The 19,652-nt window shown below is 41.8% G+C and overlaps 1 protein-coding gene across 1 annotated transcript in view; it reads right to left on the bottom strand.

Annotated features, from left to right (window-relative positions):
• Window positions 1-19,652, bottom strand: part of Egfr (epidermal growth factor receptor) — a 171,856-nt gene that overhangs the window by 44,864 nt on the left and 107,340 nt on the right. Inside the window, exons 2-10 of the mRNA XM_052198471.1 lie at window positions 12,037-12,188; window positions 11,039-11,222; window positions 8,244-8,378; window positions 4,781-4,849; window positions 3,852-3,970; window positions 2,703-2,844; window positions 957-1,073; window positions 313-439; window positions 151-224 (exon numbers count right to left, since the gene is read on the bottom strand). Of these exons, the coding sequence (XP_052054431.1) occupies window positions 151-224; window positions 313-439; window positions 957-1,073; window positions 2,703-2,844; window positions 3,852-3,970; window positions 4,781-4,849; window positions 8,244-8,378; window positions 11,039-11,222; window positions 12,037-12,188 (1,119 nt within the window). The remainder of the gene's footprint in view (window positions 1-150; window positions 225-312; window positions 440-956; window positions 1,074-2,702; window positions 2,845-3,851; window positions 3,971-4,780; window positions 4,850-8,243; window positions 8,379-11,038; window positions 11,223-12,036; window positions 12,189-19,652) is intronic.

Genomic DNA, 19,652 nt, shown 5'->3' with positions numbered 1-19,652 from the left:
GAAACTGGTCTTTAAAAATGTCTCAAAGAATTCACCATAATGGGTAAGCTTCAGACATCACATCCTTATGTCAGGAAAGAAGGGGAAATGTCTGGGAGTCTCTATAAAATTTAATTTCCCATGTATGCCCTGGCACACCCCAGTACAAACCTGTTATTTCTTTTACGGTTTTTAGAATTTCTAGTTCCCGTGGGTCTAGAGGAGGTGTGCGTGTGAAAGAATCCCTGAAACAAACAGCAACATGATTACTGGTCATTCTCCATGGCAGAAGATTCTGCAGCTCTCCGTCCAGACCGCTCAGCTGTCACTCACCCCTTAAAGGCCACTGGCAGGATATGAAGGTCCCCGCTGATGGCGGTGCAGTATTTGAAGTGTTTGATGTTTGTAGCATTTATGGAGAGTGTGTCTTTAAATTCACCAATGCCTATGCCATTACAAACTGTTAAGAGAGATGTGTGTTCCATTACATTTGTTGAATCAAGAAGGCTGACTCTGCCCAAGCAGAAGCAAGAGCCTGCTGCAATTGCACTGTTAATTCACCCCCAATGACCCGGAGGGGACCCTCCAGGTGCCAGGACTCCTGTGACAGCCTTCAGTGTTCCCGCCAGTCACTGGAGTAGGGCTTGGCCTGTCCTTGTCACAGACCTCTGTCAGATTTAAATTTTCTCACTGGACTGAATCTAGCCACTCACAAAGACATTGACTCCTCCCCTTTCTGTCTACAACAGTTCACCGACCTGGGCTGCAGGTGGCGCCTCTGTACCTGGTTCAAGAGACCTCCCCCATCTCCACCACGTGTAAGTTGGCTTTGCAAGTTTATCTTCTACTTTACAGACAAAATAGATTGTTTTCTTTTAAATTAAAAGAGTAAGGTACGTTCTTTTGGAGGTGGCCGTAAGAGTTCAGCACAAAGGTCAAGGAAAAAAAAACCTACTGAATACCTGTAGGCTGCTTACCTTTGCGACAGGGCCCATCACATTTTTTACACTTGCTGACGCCATCTTCTTCCACTTCGTAGTAGTCAGGCCCACAGGCCCGGACACATGAGCCATGATCTGTCACCACGTAGTTTCCTGAGGAAGAATCAATGAAAAGAAGGTGTTGAAGGCCACAGCAGGTGCTCCTAACCTTCCACAAACATCCTCAAGTCCTGCTGTGTATGGGCTGATGAAAAGATGCCTCTTCCTTTGGTTGACTTTACTTTGAAGAGAAAGACTGACAGATTTCAAGTAGAAGAGGAACCAAGATCTAGTTTAATGGCTTTTCTGACCTAATGTAGAGAAACAGACACTTGATCTCAGGTGCAAAGCAGCTGTGCGATGAAATACCACCATGTGTGTTCACGGACTGAATGTCCCTCGCTGAACGTGAGTTTCCTCTGGCAGGTCTATGCTTAGAATATACAAGGAAACCTAGGGTATGTAGTACTCACACTCTAGTGCTTATCAGAAACACCATGCCCCATTGAGGTGACTACAGTTTGTTCTGTTTGACACCAGCTTTGCTCTTTCCCACCTACTATGCAGTCCTTGGGGAGTTGGTAATGAGAAGACCAGTTTGTTCTGCTTCCTAAACAGGTACCCCAATCTTTCTCTCCCCTCTCCTCCCCTTTATGTAGTCTATCTTAGTTAATATTTATGATTACAGTATTACTAGAAACTCTATGCTCCTATTTTCAGTTTCCTAAATACATGCTCAAAATATGGGCTTTGGTACTATATCTATGAGTCACATGCTCTTGTCATTGTAGGTTTTGTCTCCTGCAGATTTTAAAGATCTGTTATCAACCCTTCACACAAAGATTCTATCTGTGGCATGACTGTGGTGGGTTTTTCATCTTAGTTTTCCATTTACCTTAGAGTGGTTTGTTGTTCTCATTCTCTTTCTCTCTGTCTCTGTCACTGTCTGTGTCTGTCTCTCTGTCTCTGTTTCTCTCTCTTTGTGTGTGTGTGTTTGTGTGTGTGTGTTGTTTGTGTGTTTTCTAAATGGACTTCAAGCACTCAAATCTCGGTAGTCAAAAATCTCACCCTTATAGTTTCCCCTTTATATATTTTGTCTTAATTTACTTTCTAGAAGATTGGTTTTAAGGCTCTTTATGAGTTGTTTCACTTTCTCTGTTTGAGATGATCCATGTTGCCATGGTTACCATTTCCCTATAGGTAGCATAGAGTACCATCATACATGAATAAAACTTGAATTCAAATGAGTAAATCAAAGAAAAACCAAAACTAAAATACTCCAAGAGCCCAACCTTAACCTGAAATTCTCCCACGCAAGCGGGTGGGTCTGCTGCCTTTTCTAATTGAGGTCTGTTAAATGCCAGCATAAAGCACAGTTAAACAATGGTTGGCCCAGAGGCTCATGATCTTGTGTTAATCAGCTTCAGGACACTCTAGGTTACTATAGCTGGCTCTCCTACTTGAGGTGAAGCAATAGGTAGTTTGCACTATACAGTCTGACCTTCCACAACACTGGGGTCAGTGAGGTCAAGCCATCTTTTAAAGAGAGGCACCCTGGCTGCCTCAGGTGGTCCCTGCTGCCCTTGCTCAGCACTGAGTGTGGTCCTCATCTTTGTGCCTAGCTAGGCAGGTCCTAACCTACTTGACGACAAGGCAAACATAGTGGCTGCCCCCAAACTGCTGAGGACTCCAGCATAAGACAAAAGAGGACATGATGACAGATGGGTGAAAGGGGACACTCACGGGGGCACTTCTTCACACAGGTGGCACCAAAGCTGTACTTCCCCTCAGGGTTGACATCCATCTGGTACGTCGTGGGGTTGTACAGCATGAGTGGTGGGCAGGTGTCTTTGCATGTGGCTTCATCTCGGAACTTGTGGCAGACCTGTCATAGGAGGGACAATGTGTACGGTCAAGGATGTGGCATCCAAATGAGAGGAACCCATGGCCAGGCATCCTGGAGGACATTGGGACAGCGACAGTTCTCAGTGATCACATGCTCATTGAGAGAGGAAAAATGTTTAGTAAGCCTTTCCAGGATATTCAGAAACACCTTCCTCTTACAAGTACTAAGTATACATTTGTAAGTACTCTGACTGTCCCAATTGATATAACCTAGGATTTGTGGCTAGAAAAAATACACCTTTATTGATTATAGGTAATGGCAAAATCTACACATGATATTGGAAAGTAAGGTGTGACACTATTTTTAAACTCAGTTTTTATTGGGTTTCTCTCATAAAGAATGCTGAATTTATTGTCAAATTGCAGGAATCTTAGCATGAAGGTTCCATGTTGAAAGATGTTGGATCTTCCTAAGAACTTTACTTACAGTCTTATCCCTGGGCTGCCCATTTGGATCAGTCCAGACTACCCAAGAGAAGAAAAAAATCCCTTGAACCAGGATTGGTTTCTGGAATTTAAGAATCTTCAGCTCCCCAAACCATAGGATATTCTCTACTCCAGCTTTAGGTGGATTTCCTTTTCTGGAGCCTTGTGGAGCTCTGCTTGGGTTGGCATGGAATCCAGGAATCACGTTCACTAACCCCTGGCATTTGCAAAGTTAACACTAGAACTTTCACCAGAGATTCCTCAAAAGTGGTAGGGGGTTTGAGGAGGAGACACTGTGGGATGGGGTAGGGTAGGAGGGGAGCATCCCAAGAGGGATGAACATATGGTGTACGAATGCTGCACTGCCTAAAGGTCTGTGTAACTGGGGGGGGTGGTTCTCAGGGGATATTACAGAAGAGGCTCTCTACATTTGTCATAATGTCGTTCCTGTTGTCCCTGACACTATTTACAAAGTGCACCACAGGAAGGCTGCTGTCCCAGTCAGATGCAGAGCAAGTGCCAGGCTCTGCAGCACAGACTCCCGAGGAGCTATAGTCTTACCAGACAGTCACTCTCTCGGGGCCCTGTACATCCTGCAGCACACTGGTTGTGGCAGCAGTCACTGGGGGACCTGCCACGACAACGCCGGGAACATTGCTGGGCACAGATGATTTTGGTCACTGAAAAAGAAAGATCACTATTGAGCTGTGGCAACTCGTCTTCTAGAGACACCAAGGGAAGCTCGCACACAGTGGAAAGAAACATGGGGGGAAATGTGGGTTTTGTGACAGGGAACAGCTTCTAGGTGTTCATACGCAGACAAACAATATAATAACAACTTTCCCCTTGGTATATTTTTCTTATTATTTATTTCAAATCACTTGGGAGAAATAATCAAAACAAGCCTGATCGGATCTTTTGAATAAGTAGATATTAGCTAGGAAATTCTTGGCAATACAGAAGGCAATAGCGAGAAGCGTTCCTGGCAGGAGGCAGTGTTTAAAGGAACGAGATAGTTACGTCACAAGACAGTTATGCCACAAAGGCAATGGACTATAGTCAATTTTGAAGTGGATACACTCCCAGGTTCTTTGTGTGTGGCAGTAACCACGCTGAAGTAAATTAAACTTTGTTTTTTAAGTTAGTGGGATTCACGCTCCACGGAGAAACACTGTCAAACTTCTATTAGTTGGTACCAGAAAAAAAGGAAAGGTTGGAGCAGGGGACAAGGCATCCCGTGTGTCACCATGGGCACCTGGGTGGTTGGCTTGCATGCATTTAATGACTGGTTAAATTATCCCAACTAGCAAGCCCTAGATAGTTGCGGGCTGTGAGGCTTGCAAGACGGATGTTCACGAAGCGGTTAACTCTGGGTCTTTTGCCAACCTGCTGTATTTGTTTAGTCACAAAGTGTAGGAGAGGACGACCACAGACTGTGTGGACTCCCTCCCCAGGGCGTGTCCCTCAGGCCCTGATGCTGCAGGACTTACGTTTCTGGCAGTTCTCCTCTCCTCCTCCCCAGCAGCTGCCATTGGGACAGCTTGGATCACATTTTGGGCCTGAAACAAAAACCAAGTAGTAAAATGTCTATTTCAATAAAAATATCAATGTGGAACTGACGACACTGCTCTCAAGGTCCTAAGGAATGTCCTAGAAAGGAGGAACAGCTTGGAAACTTTGTATTCACAGTTGGCTTGAATGCTTTGTAGGATAAATTAATAAAGGACTCCTGCAAGAAAGGAAAAATGTCGAGCCACGGGCCGCTTTTGTTTGTACTGTAGCAGTGGAAGCAGAGACAGAGGGTACTTACTGACTTGTCACAGCCACACAAATGACAAAGCTAATGAATTTAGGCTTCCAGAGGTGCTACCTGATTAGGCGTCTCTAACCAGATTGGCTCATTGTACACTTACTCACCTTGCGACATCCAGTCTTGACTGGCTGCGTGGGCCAATCATCGCTGGGTGTTTAGGATGTTACGTCATGGCTGGCGAATGAACGCTCCTCTCCTCCAGGCCCTGGAGTGGTGCGGGACTCCAGGAGTTGCACCGGAAGCAAACATTCTGATTCCGTGAGTCACTTGGCTAATCACCTAAAACCTTAGTCAATAGCTGGCATACTACTGTCTGGAAATCTTTGTAATTGCTAAATATTTGTATTTTTATACTTGGTCAATATCAAGTTGCAGCTGCAGAGGTTTTCTCTTCAGCCATTAATCATCCCGAGAAACACGAGGATCAACGTGCTGGCCGACACGGCTGTTGAAAAGTTCTGTGGAACAGATTTGTTTTTCTTGCTTTGCTTTTTGTGGTGCTGCTTACTCCACACCTCTATTAGACCTTTAGAGAGCATTCTCCTTAGGTCTGTAGCCCTCTTCGGGCAATCAGATCTCATAGAACAATTTTATTTCACATGGAAGCTTATTTGCTGGTGTCTGAACTTGCTTTACAACTTGATTCTTGATACTATAAATATTTATCCTCATCTTTCCTTCTAGGACCATACCTTTATTATGTAAAATCTAAATTATATTTATTTATATACTTACATATACTTAATACATATTTGGAACTTATATTAATGTATGGAGTGGCTGATGATTTTTCTTTCTCATAAATCCACTCTTATAACCTCAATTTGTAAACTCTATCAGTGATAATATATGCTAGCCACACTGGGCTGCTCTTCTGAATGCCTCATATGTATAGCATTTAAGATTGCCTCATAATACTGTTTTTGTTGTTAAAGATGAAAGGCAAACTTTTCAAAAGGACTGTGTATCTGCAGCTTGTTAACCGAGGAGAGTAGAAGGCGACCCAGGAGATAGAGATTGCTTGTCTTCTCATACATATAACTCTCATTTCCTACTTGTTTTTAAATATCTGTCATAGCTCTAATACTTTGGGTTATTTGTCACTTACTCATTGCCACTACAGAACAATTTACTGAATCGATTTTTACTTGAAATGCCACTTATTCCTGCCATTTTAATTCAGTTAGGATTATTCTCATGATGAATACTACAGTTTGGATATGTAATGACTCCTAGAGGTTCACATTTTATGTCAGGGAGCGTTGATGGGGACTTTAGGAGACAGGACCAATGACTACTTGGCAAGATGTGTGTGAATGTTATGAGGGGAAACTAATCATTCTCTAGCTGGATGTAAGACCCACTCCACAGAAGGAAACACATGCCTGGTACTCTAAATACAGCCAGGAACCCATGGGCTCAGGAGCTCTAGGGAAGAAAATACTTATTATTTTGCTACACAGACACAGCCTCAAACTGTCCTCAGAGTACTCATCTCTGCAGTCATTAGTGCTCAGTCCTCATCAGAGAGGCTTGTCTGTGTCGTAGATAAGGATGGCTACAGAGATTCCCCTGTGTCAAAGTGCAGAGAGTAAGTGTCTTTGGAATGCTTGGCCATAAGTAGGAAATCTGCCTCACAGCCCTTACTCCTCAGGCTCTAAGAACATCACAGAAAGGAGGATGGAAAGATGATAAGAACCAGAGTTCAGGGAGGATGGCTGCGAGACAACATCTGGACATGACACAGCTGTTCTCTCAGGGACTCTCGGCAGCTGTGGCTGCAGAAGACCAAGCCTGTCAATATGCCAGAAAAGATGGGGGAAGGGATCATGAGAACCCATCCATGGCTGCTAGAAGAGGGTGTGGCCCCTGCTTGGTTAAGGATGCTTCCGGGGATGCCCTACACCCATGCATGTGTGTTCAGCACTACTTGTATTCAGTGGATTGTTTTAACAAGATAGGAAAGTGGGGTGAGGTCATGGGGAACAGAAGGGTTACTTATATAAATGTAGGGAATTCTCAAATAATAAATAAAAATGCTATATTAGAAAACAAGGGTAGCAGTACTGGAATCCCAGTCTTTGAAGGAACAAGCCAATCCTGACCTCTCCTCCTTTCTCTTCTGATTGGGGCACCATAAGGGGAGCAGACTTCTACCTCCTGTGGCCATCACGACACATGGGCTGACCGTAGGCTCAGGAACGCTATAGCCAACTGACTATGGAGGAAACCTACAAAGCAGTGATCCTAAACAAACCTTCCCTTCTTTAAACATAGGCATTTTTATTCCAGTAACAGAGAGCTAAATATGTTATTAAATTAATACCTTACAAGTTCAGAGACCAAATGTTAAAACATGTAAATCTTTTCTTTCTTTCTTTCTTTCTTTCTTTCTTTCTTTCTTTCTTTCTTTCTTTCTTTCTTTCTTTCTTTCTTTCTTTCTTTCTTTCTTTCTTTCTTTCCTTCCTTCCTTCCTTCCTTCCTTCCTTCCTTCCTTCCTCCCTCTTCTCTCTCTCTCTCCCTCTCTCTCCCTCTCTCTCCATTCCACACTCTCTTTCTTTTTTCTTTGTTTTTCTCTGTATAGCCCTGGCTGTCCTGGAACTCCTTCTGTAGACCAGGATGGCCTTGAACTCAGAAATCCTCCTGCCTCTGCCTCCCAAGTGCTGGGATTAAAGGCATGCGCCACCACTGCCCAGCCATGTGAATTTTGTATACTATTTTTTTCAACATTCCTTTGTGGGTTTTCCATATCCAGTGAGTATAAATTAGGCTCTCTATCTAATATTTTAAATATGTGTGACTTAGTTCATCCATTGTACCTATTCCACCTGAGTGGTGGAAGGGGAGATGCCCTGTACCAGCAGACTGTCCCTGCGACTTGCATCATAGAGAAATTTTTCTCTGCTAAATAGGCTCACAAATGTTCCACCATGATGACTGTTGTATTGAACAATGAAAAAGAATTATATTACTGTCTTGAATAAAATCACCTCTAATGAAAAGAGCATTTGCTTACCACTTACTTCTCTTGTACATTAATGGATATGATCTAAAGTTAATATTCGCTCTCCCACCCCAACACTGTCCACTTCAGCCTACCAGAGGATCTGAAGCTAATAGGGTATGAAAGGCATACTTACAGCTGCTCAGGTGGTTCTGCAAGTCCATTGACATGTTGCTCAGAAAGACATTGTGGACGATGTCCCTCCACTGGATAGTCTCCATATTGCAGAGGATGTGGTTGTTGCTGAATCGCACAGCACCAGTCAGGATTTCTGCATGAATGGAACCACAGTGATCAGGACCCTTTGCCTCCTATTAACTCACACAGTGCACATACTCGTATCTTTACCTTTGTAACATTCTGTTTAATGTTTCCAATGTGCAAATATAGATGTCCCCAAAAAAGACCCTGTAGAAAATCTGCTAGGGATATGTGAAGAAATTCTTCATGATACTGACCTGAAAGATTTATTATTCTTTAATGATTTGGATGTGAAATTTATAAATCCATTGTGGGAAGGACAGACATATGATGACTTGTAGTTCCGGGGCCATCTCAGTTGGAGTGGAATGGTTGAGTGATGTGAAGGGGAAATCGGGGCAAAAATATTTGGACTTTTAAGACCAATACAGAGTGACTGTCACTGGGCCTACTCTCGGTGTCACTGGAGGATTTCCACCAAAGAAGGAAAGAGTCCGAGTGTGATATGAAACAAGAATTTTATGCATGAGGAAGACTCAAAGAAATACCAGTGGTGCAAGAAGATATAAGGCTACACAGTCATTTGCAAAAAGAAATGAGATGACATTACAAAGTTGGGGCTGAGAAAAAAATCCAACTTGTTCAAAGGGAGAAAGCTACAACAGAAACATTAGATATAAATATGGAATGATTCATGTATTCAAAATCCACAGATGCTCTGGTCTGCAAAGATGACTTTGACTTACAGGCTTCTCTCTGAGAATTGAAATGCACAAAGAGATAGGTATGCCACAGCCATGTCCACAGGGAGCAGGACTGAGAATTGATATATAGACATTACCTCCACTGATCTTCACTGAGGTCCAGTGGCTGTCATTTAACGTGGGAAAAAGACTGAAGAGTCAGCTCAGCTGTTGAGAGCATACATTGCTCTTCCTTAGTACCCACAGTGAGTGGTTCAAAACTGCCTGTAACTTCAGCTCCTGGGCATTCAATGTTTCTGGTCTCTATGGGCACCTACATACACCCCACTCCCATACATATACAATAATTAAAATTGAAAGTAAAGATCACAAATGTGGAGAAATCCAACCATAGATATGAAAGTGACCTCAGCTCTGCACAGGTCTGGAATGAATGCTCCTACACACAGTGCTGACATGGGGGGGGGTGTTCTTTGGGAAAGCTTGTGGGGACTGCTAGGGTGACAAAGAGAGGAGATTTGCTCATGTTCAGAAACGTAGTTTAGAGGACAAGGAGACTAAAAGTGCCAACAACTTCCAACAGACAGAGGTTCAAAGCAGAACAGCAGATCTGGGACCAGTAGCAATTCTCTTGACAGATGACAGGGAATGGAAGAAGTTTAGAAGGAAGGAAGGCAGTCCAGAACAGGCTGATGTGGAGCTAGCTCAGCCTGGAAGCGGTAGGATAGAAAGAAACAAGAAGAACCAGAGGAAAGAGGTTAAGCATAGATAGCATCACAGGGTAGGCACATCAAGGTTGTTTGGGTGCTGAGTGGTGGGGCTGAGGCCGGAATACAGACAGCCTGGCTCCGGGAGACACGGCTGCTGCCTAGTTTCCTCACATGTATGAGGCCAAGGCAGGCAGAACAAGGCATGCCAAAAGTACCAAACAGGCCATTTCATGCAATTTGTCTATGAGAGAGATGAATGCAAGCCCCAATACAGAAATATGCGTGGGTGCTCAGAGTAGTTAGAGTGGTGGGTGGGAATTCTGAAAGCAGTTTATAGAGAGGCAAAGCAGGGAAATGAGGAAGGAAGTGTCTGGCTGGCTGCGGTCCCTTGCTTCAGCATGACTACATTCTAGCTCCTCACACTGTGAGGCTCCCACTCTATATTCTATCTTTGCACTCCATCCCCTTCCAGGTTCACATTGCTACCCCATCAGAACTGCAGGGCATACAGAGATGACAGAACCAGGCGTGGGCACAGGGCTTTGGGAGAGCTGTCTTACTTCCACACCTTTATCTGTAAAATGCCAGTGTACAGTACGTGCTGTGAAAGAGGACCGTGGCATTAAGTGAGTGACTGACTTGAGAAGCATTTTATGAAGCACAGGGGGTTGGGGGAGGGGACGACTTGCTTCTCCTCATTTTAACCATCTTCCCCAGTTTCCTCTCCAACTTTAAAACCTCCCCTTCTCTCCCTAACTCACACCTGAGTCTCCATGTAACAATATTAACCTTGAGACCTGCTTCTCTATCATGGAAGATTTTTAAGTACATTAGACCCCTCTTGCATGTATGTCTCTGTCTTCAGCTGCTTTTGGTCCACGTTGGTAGAGAAGTTAAATGACCAAATTCGCAAGCATTTGTTCCAGCGTCCTAACTGTTCTGTTAGTTTTCATTATTGTTATATCTTGCTGTGCCTAAGCAATGAATTGAGTGACAAGAGTCATATTGATAAAGAAAAAAAAAACATGGTATGTACGGTGTGCAATAGATACCTGATATCCTGGATTGTCTTGAAATAGGTCTGTGCAGGATGAAGGGATGACTGCATGGCCTTATGCTTCTGGCTCAAGCTTACTTCCTATAAACTCTCACTTACCAAAGTTGACCAGATTTCTGAAAACATGGATATTATTCCTTATCCATGGAAGAACCAATTTTTACCTGGATGAACTATCTTTTCAACTCAATATTTATGCCAAATTACTGTTAGCAATTGCCATCAGAATCCCTCTCTGCCTTGATGTTTTGCCTCTTACCTTGTAAGTTCCTCATGGGCAGTTCCTTAAGCCCGGTTCTGTTTGTCCCATAGTTGGACAAGACGGCTAAGGCGTAGGTGTTTTCATAGAGAGCATTTCCCCTGATGATCTGCAGGTTCTCCAAAGGGATCCTCTCCACAGTGTTGAGGGCGATGAGCACATAGCCAGCCACCTCCTGGATGGTCTAGGAGAGAGAATGAAAGCTCATTAGTTTGCTGTGGGTGAACAAGAAATGTGTCCAGGAGCCCCATTTAACTTCAAGAGAACATTCATGTGGCAGAAAAATCTAAGACACGTAGATGATTGCACTTAGGTAACAATTCCCTTGTGTTTGCATTAGAAGCCTGTATAAAGAAACAGTATGTCATTTGACATGCTGTGACTCCCACTTTGACCCAAATGAAAATGGAAGTGAAAAGAATTACCTTGAATGTATCGATCGTGATTTCTTGTGGAAGGAAAAAATGGGGGCAGGGGAGGGAATGAGAAAGAAATAAAGGCAAAATAAACACAAAGCATTTGCAAATCAAATTCAAAATCTTTGGAGTTGGCTATTAGGATACCTTGCTAGGAATATTCAGGAGTTGTGTAAAGTCCTTATAAATTAGTGATAGCTATGGTGTGTTTATTCCGCATTCATAGGTGCATACTCCAAAACTGAGTTTTGAAAATTTATCATTATTATTATTTGGAAAGCTAGTATGCCAACATTATCTGGCTGAGACAATGGCCAGCAGTCAATGCTAGTGTGTATGAGGACCATGGGACATCAGGTGGGTTTCTGTTCTATTTTCTTTCTCACAAATCACTTGACTTTCCACAAACAATTGTCCTTGCTGGCAGAGAGGATTTGTCATAAAACCCACGTGTAGTCCCCGGGAGTTGTGGTTTTCCTCAGATGAAGTTGTATATCTCAATTCAGATTTGGCTACAGCTTTTGTTTGCTCATGTTAACTTCTATAATGATTGACTAGGATGACTAAATTCAATGAACTAACCTTTAAGAAGGAAAGGTCATAATTCTTTTGCACATAGGTAATTTCCAAGTTCCCAAGGACCACTTCACAGTTGTTGAACATCCTCTGCAGGCTCAGAAAGTGGTCTTCAAAAGTGCCCAATTGGGTGAGTCTGTTACTTGTGCCTTGGCAAACTAGGATAAAAAGGAAAGAGGTCTTTTAGAAGATGCTGAGTAAGGTGGCAAACCACAACAAAACAATAGTCGTCAACTTTGGGAGCCACACTGGCTTGCAGTCAACTTTGATCAAAGCCACCACAACGCTGATGTGGTAAGAGATGTTTAAATCTATACAACTGTAATACATAGTAAGACAGAACTCATCCCTGTGAAGCATGCAATCATGTGATATTAAAGATACAGAGAAAAGAAAATATTAAAAGTTCAAGGGGGTAGAGGATAGAGATTCTATAGAAGTGTTGTGTTCATTACTTATCTTGTTTCTGTGACAAAATCCGTGATAAAAGCACCTTAAGGAGGGAAAGGCTTCTAGTTTTAGGGAAGACAGTTGGTTTTGGTGGGAAAGGCATGACAATAGAAGGCTGAAGCAGCTGACCACACTGCATCCAGAGTCAGGAAACAAGAGAGATGGGTACCACTCAGCTCCCCTTTTCCTTTTTATTTAGTACCCCAGTCATGGAATGTTGCTGTCTACCTTTCTACATCAAGTAACCTAGTCTAGAAGATTGTTCACAGATATGCCCAGATGTTTGTTTCTGTGGTGATTGTAAATCTTGTCAAGTTGGCATTCAAGATTAACCATGACAGTCTTTAATATAGGATAGGCTTAAGAGTGCCCATCAGGAAAGATACCCATCAAACCTATGTGGATGCTACACTTTCTAGTGAGTTAATAACAATACAATGGACATTTCACTTCTCAGAAATAAGTCTTACATTATAATGTATATAGAGAGTCTCCAAGAACATAACACTCAATAGGCAGTGTTTATTAACCACAATTCTGTATACCCTCAAACAATGAAAGTAATGGGATTTTAAAAGTCATCTGTCTAGAAATTAAAAACATTCCTCTGTATTGTCAAAGGACAAATTAAAGCTCTGATTATAAAATACCCAGAACCATTTTATTAAAATAAGAAGACAACATTTTAAAGCAGTGGGTTAGTAGGAGACCACCACATCTTTCTGTCCTTTTCACATTGTGTTAATCCACCCAACACAGTCAGGTATCCATGTTTGCCTTGTATGCTCTGCCAACATAAAGCTTGTTAAGACATAAATTTTATCCAAGAAAACACCAGAAATTAGTGGCTAGAGTTAGACCACATTAATGTACTCAGTAGTCTACATTTAAAAGCAAAGGAGAAGACAGTAATAAAATGGTATTTACAATCTTGCTTTTGGGGAGACATGTTTAGGCAAGTATAACAAAACAAAGAGGCTTGGAACTTTTGAAGCAGGGAGCTTGTTAAGGGATACACTCTGAACCAAAATTATCCCAAGAGTGAAGAAATATGGCCTCTGGGTTTAGACATTACATTCAAAACTGGCCAGATCCTTCTGTGTTGCTAGAGTTGTTCCCTTGATAGTCACAGTAACCAGGGCACAGAGCACAAAATAAGGCCAATGTCAACACAGTGGTACTTTCTTCAGGTACTTTTACAATGCACATTTCTGTTTTATAGGCTCCTTTGTTCCCTCCCCTTGGGTTGTTCTATGAGCATCATCTGTCTGGCCTTGTATGGTGGAGCCACAGTAAGCAACCAGCACATGTTCAGACACCACATAATCAACCCCAGGCATTTACAGACACTGTGAAGCAATCTTCACATCTTCTTTAACTCCATGGGAATCTCTCTATTCCCTTTCCATTTTCTCCCACTAATTTAGCAGGGAATTGTGAAAGTTGACAGGATTGGGTCCTCATCTCCCACTTCTAAAGACAGGGTAAGGTCATAATTTTTCCAAATATGACTTGGACTTGACCCAGTATGTCTGGTCCGCGCTCACCTGAGAGTGTGCACTGCTGATGTTTACCACTACTTGAAACAATTGCTTAACTCTTCTGTGCATACAGACAGTGCAAGACTATGTACCGACTCTCAGGCCTTAATATGTCACCGTAAATGTAGGTGTAGAGGTTGGACAGTCACATGCCACCTTTCCATCATCACATCAGTGATAGGCAGCCATCTTTCCAATTCACGGGCAGCCTTTGTTTTTAGTTCCTACTGATCAACTGTGGCCCTGGTCACCACATCTGTTAGTCTTGTTCTCTTCATCAGTGTGGTATGCAGAACCTGCTGGAGCTGGGACTATTTCAGGTGGCATTCCTCAGAACATGAAGGTATTTAATTATATTTAAAATTTCCAAGTACTGTACCTGCCACTTTAAGTTTTCACTAAGGTTTTTCTTTATTATTAAGATAATTAGTAGCTTTCTTCAAACAGAAGTCAAAACTTACCATCTGCAATTAGTGCATTGTAAAAAATGTATTTGTATTTCATTCATCTATTCAAAATGATAAACATGCATTTGAAGAACTTATTTGTGAATACTTATTGGGATCTTTATTATCTGTAGTTAGGATAGGATATGAGTACTTTCACACTCAGAAAAGGAAAGATTTTATGTTTGGGAGTTAATACCAACATTACTCATTATTGATGTGGACATTAATTCAGAAAACACTTTGTGACACAACTGAGAAACTTATTTAAACCATGATTCCATGCTGGAAAACCTATTCTGAGAAAAAAAAGGCTAAAAATTTCAAACTATGTTATGTACAAAGTTTATTACTTTTTGAATATGGTGCATAAAAATCTCAGAAAAACTTAAATGCCCACTGTCCTACCCTATAGGTCTGTGTTTGAGAATAAGGAAGATGTTTATATTTTGTATGATTTAATAAAGTCAAGTCTGTGTTGATATGTATGGGTTAAGTTCTTGTTTCAAAAGAAATCATTAACAATTCTGTCCATTCTGAGGGGCTGTCTCTCTTTTTATGTTTATAAGAGATGACAACATGTAAATTGAGTCTAGGCTGAAGACGAGAATATGTTCACACAGGAGGAAGTATATCTCAGTAGAAGGACACACAGGCTCACAGACATGCAAACACACAGACACACACACACAAACACACACACACACACACACACACACACACACACACACACACACACACACAGCCATGGGGGCAGAAGGGGTGGGAACACAACAATGGAAGCATTTGACCTAAATTTCCTAAAGAAAATGTCATTGTGGCTCTGTCTTTTGATCAAATAGTTAACCTTAAAATATTTTTCTTTCTTTTTGCAATTGTCTTACATCCATAGCACTGGTTAACTTGAAACTTGCTATCTAGACCAGGCTGACCTCAAAATCAAAGGAATCTATCTGTCTCTACCAGAAGAGTGCATCTTAAATTCTAAATCTATAATAAAAAGCAGATGGAGTGTCAATAACATAAATAAAATTATTAAAAATAACAACTACAGTTTCACAAAAATTTGGAGTTTGAAGATTGGTCTCCAATACTTCAAACACTCTACCAATGAGACTCTCCTACCTCTCTAGCAAGAAGGATTTTTATGTTTGTTTTATTAAACCAGAATAAAGGTGAGGGTGACCTCTTCCCCAGTGGATGCCCTTGAGTTTATTCCTTGAATCCTGTAAGCCTCAGACAAAGTGGCAACAATAATATTGTTCTCCCAGAATTGTTTGAAGATGGAGAAACAAGTAAGAATCTTCAATTTTCTTTTATTGAAAGAATTCTATTCCTGTCACTAATTGAGAATGTTAGCATGATGTGACATAACAAGAGAGAAGGCCTCAAAGTGAACAGCATTGTTAATAATTTCTTTTGAAATTCACCCAGACTGATGTTAGGACTGCAGGCACTGCACACTGGGGCTGCACATCTGCATACTCACTGCTCTGCTGTAAGACATGGTAAACAGCTACTTCATAGAATATTTATCAGATCAGAGTATCAAAAGGAAGACAAAGTGTCTGTCATATTTTAAGAATTTCACAGACAACCAGTTTGGGATTGAATATTAAAGCTATTTATTAGAAGCGAACTTTGATATTATGCTAGGACTGTCCATGAGAAAACTAGACATTCAAAGGGCTTCAAGTTCCATAAATGATGTAGTAACGTGACTTCCCTTCTGCAAATCCCAGGCAAGTACTACCAATAAAGAACAAAGGTTGTGTGACTTGGGTCTTCAAAGCACTTAGCTTCTGGGCCTTAAGCTGTAGAACAAACATTTATAAATATCTATAAAAACTGAAGGCATTACAATATGAACATCCCCATGTAAGCACTTCACCACATTGTACCACACTGATACACAGATCCATCTGGTTCCTTGGATTATATTTTAAAATAAGGGGAAACACAAGTGAACTCACTTTAACTCATGGCACAGTTTAGTGTGTTTACAGCTGTTTTGAGGAATCATGTATGATTCAAGCAAGTGTACATGTGAAAACAATGTAAAATCCTATCATGATAGAAACTGTCACTGTCTTCCTGAATCTTCCTTCTCAGGTAGTCTTGGCCCACACCAGACACAATATGATTCTAAATAGTTTCATATGCAGTGTGGTTGCGTCTACAAAGGAGCATCACAGGAATGATTCATGAAATAGCGTCCCCTTTAATTTGGATTCATCGCACATCCCAGCATATTAGGAATTAATCTTTGTTTTCGTGACAGATTCCAGGCATGCAGTAGGTGAAGTTATCTGTGCAGTTTCCTAAGACTCCAAGGACTAATTCAAAGCGTGCTTATTCTTTCTCTCAAGGAAACCCCCACTTAACTGGAACTAAGGAAAGCCTGTCTGCTTTGTGCAGGGTTCCTGACTTATATGGTAGGCACATGCTCCTCTGTGCTCATACTACATATATGACTCTTGCCCTAATCAACACACGGCATAAGACATGCTTCTCCAGAGGCCTCCAAATTCACTCTCATACTTTTATAAGTACGCAAATAAATTCGTAATTGTTTTAACTTATTGTTATTCTCAGCTATGCATCAATGGCAGCCAGTGTTACTGGTTTCTTGGGGATGTCTCCCTGTCACCTCTGGAATTGTGTCTTTTGTTCTTACTCTGTTTTTTATGGAGCATTCCACTTTCAAGCAGAGACCACATCACACAAGACCTGGGTCTGAGCCATCAGAATAGTTCCTGGCTAATGTGTCATTAGCATAAACAGGAGCTTCAAACTGTGTAGTTGTGACCCCTGCTAGTCACTTTCTCACTGGCTTTTTGATACACACGAATCCCTTTAGTTTCTCTCAGACCCATATACATAGCTCTTGTAGACTGGGCTTCCCCAACCAACTCTTTACAATGTGATCTTCTTCAGAGCTTCTCCTAGCTGTTTTATTTTCGGTTACAACTACGAAATAGTTTTCAGTTTGTAGACACAGGCACATATGTGTCAAGCTGAATCCATATTGCAGCTTACAGATAAATGTATACTCAGAGAAGAGCTCTCTTATGTTTTTCTTAATTTGCTTTGTATGTTTTAATAAATGTGTGGTTCTAGCCATGACAAGTTGTAGCATGATTATGCGCTTGCAAACTAAAACAACCCAATTACGTTTACAAGCAAAGCACATTAAAATAACATTTCTTGCATTTTGAGCTGCGAAAGCAAACATCAAAACAAGTGGACTTATAGCCCCATGATTCTCCTCTGTCGCCTATAAATAATTCCAAAACAAATTTCTAGTTTCTAAGAGAGTCCATGCCAATTAGTGTTAGAATCCCTTTGTACATTTGTCATACTTCCTTGGGAGGTAGGTGAAATTTCTGAGTTACAGGAAGGGCAGTTTTATGAAGGACAGAAGAGTATGTCTTCAATGACATCATCAAATACCTTTCTGTTAGCAAGACTGTCATCTCCAGCAAGCTAACTCCTCTCAATATGCTCATCAGGCAAAAGGAGTCAAGTTTTACCTATTTAACAGGGTAATTGTGAGTGTAATAAGATTGTGGACAGGGGCTAGAGAGATGGCTCAATGGGCAAGAGCACGTGCTTACCCACTCCACGTTGGTTTCCAGCATTAGCATGGGAATGCTCACAACTGCTTGCAACCTTAGCTCCAGCAAACCCTGCACCCTCTTCCTGAATTCTTGGGCCTTGAAGCTATCTATCCAAGCCCCCACAGAGACACACAAATATGAATATTTTAATTTAAAAAATTATAAAAAGAAAGAAATATTGTGGACAAAAATGTGCTTTACAAATCTTATTCTTCTTTTAATATAAGCTATGTGCCTCACCAAGGCTTTATGACAGCAGCAACGTTTCTAGATATTTCTGCTTACATGTCTTCAATGACACCAGCAACCTTTCTCCCACTGCTGTTTCTTTAATTGACAATATGAAATCACAGGTCAGTCTATCCTATTCTTCTCAAGAAGTTGAATGGTGAATCAGAAATAAATTTGTCTTGTAAGTCAATTATAATTAATTCAATAAGAACCCACTGAGGACCTGACATTGCTATAGCAGGCAGTTTTCCCAATTATCTACACTGTTGGGAAATACTCTTGACACAAACGCATATGGTAGGAAAAATGGATTCACAGCAAACTAGGACTGAAAGGGTTGGAGTACTTCTGCTGAACAGGGCACCATGGAGAAAGTGGCCCTGGTTGAAAGTGTCTATATGGAGATATAGAGTAATCGATGGGGTGTCACCGTGTTTAGCTTCTTGGAGCCGGACAGAGCGAGTGAGCACTCCTCTCTGGTCTGAGTTCTAGTTCTCTAACCTCGTTACTGCTTACACAGTCATGGGTACGGCTGTTTCTTTACGAAGAGGCACACTTCTGCAGTGAATACTACTTCATTTCCTGAAGCCTACCAGTCAAACTTCTACTTCTGCTCTTTGCCTCCAGGACATTTTGATGACCCTGACCTATTTATTCAGAACTTGCTATTCTCAGAGGATTTCAGCTCACCATGCCTGGCAACATGGAGTCACAAACAACCCTAGATTCGATACTGCCACTGCATCTCACAGTTTCAGTGTCTGAGTTCAGCCAAGAACTCCAGGAAGTAGCTAGCACTGCTACCTCCCTCCTATGGCTGAAAGCTGGGGCTGGGGGGAGGCCAGGGCCCTCACAAGACCTCAGAGAGAATGTACAATGAGTATAAGTTAGCTCCTTACATTTGTTTCCTGCTACCACGGGATGCTAGGACACGGGAAGGAAAAGGAATGGAGAGTTTGGATGTGTAAGTACGAAGGGACATAAATGATTATCACGTGGCATAAACTCTAATGAGGAGCAGAGGCACAAAGGTGGGAAATACAGAATCCCCACTGGCTGGGTCTAAAGATGATTGCATGAAAATTGGCTTTGAAACCTGACCAATTGGCTTCAAGGGAAACAGGTTTTTACTGAATCTTAGAAAGCTCTTTGTTGATGCCAACGACAAGTCACCTATGACCTCTCTTCAGTCTGTGAAGTGGAGGACTAGACATCAGAAAGCACTTTGGAATTGTGAAAGGATAGTGGTGAGTTGGAATCTAGTCTCACTAGCTAGTGTGCCATGTGCTGGAGTTTACCCTCACTATCCAGTGTTGCCAAGGCCTTGGAGCACT

Source organism: Apodemus sylvaticus, chromosome 11, assembly GCF_947179515.1.
Source record: "Apodemus sylvaticus chromosome 11, mApoSyl1.1, whole genome shotgun sequence".
In the NCBI taxonomy this organism is placed as follows: Eukaryota; Metazoa; Chordata; class Mammalia; order Rodentia; family Muridae; genus Apodemus; species Apodemus sylvaticus.
Note: the sequence above shows the minus strand (reverse complement) of the source record. Positions and strands in the feature narration are given on the sequence as shown.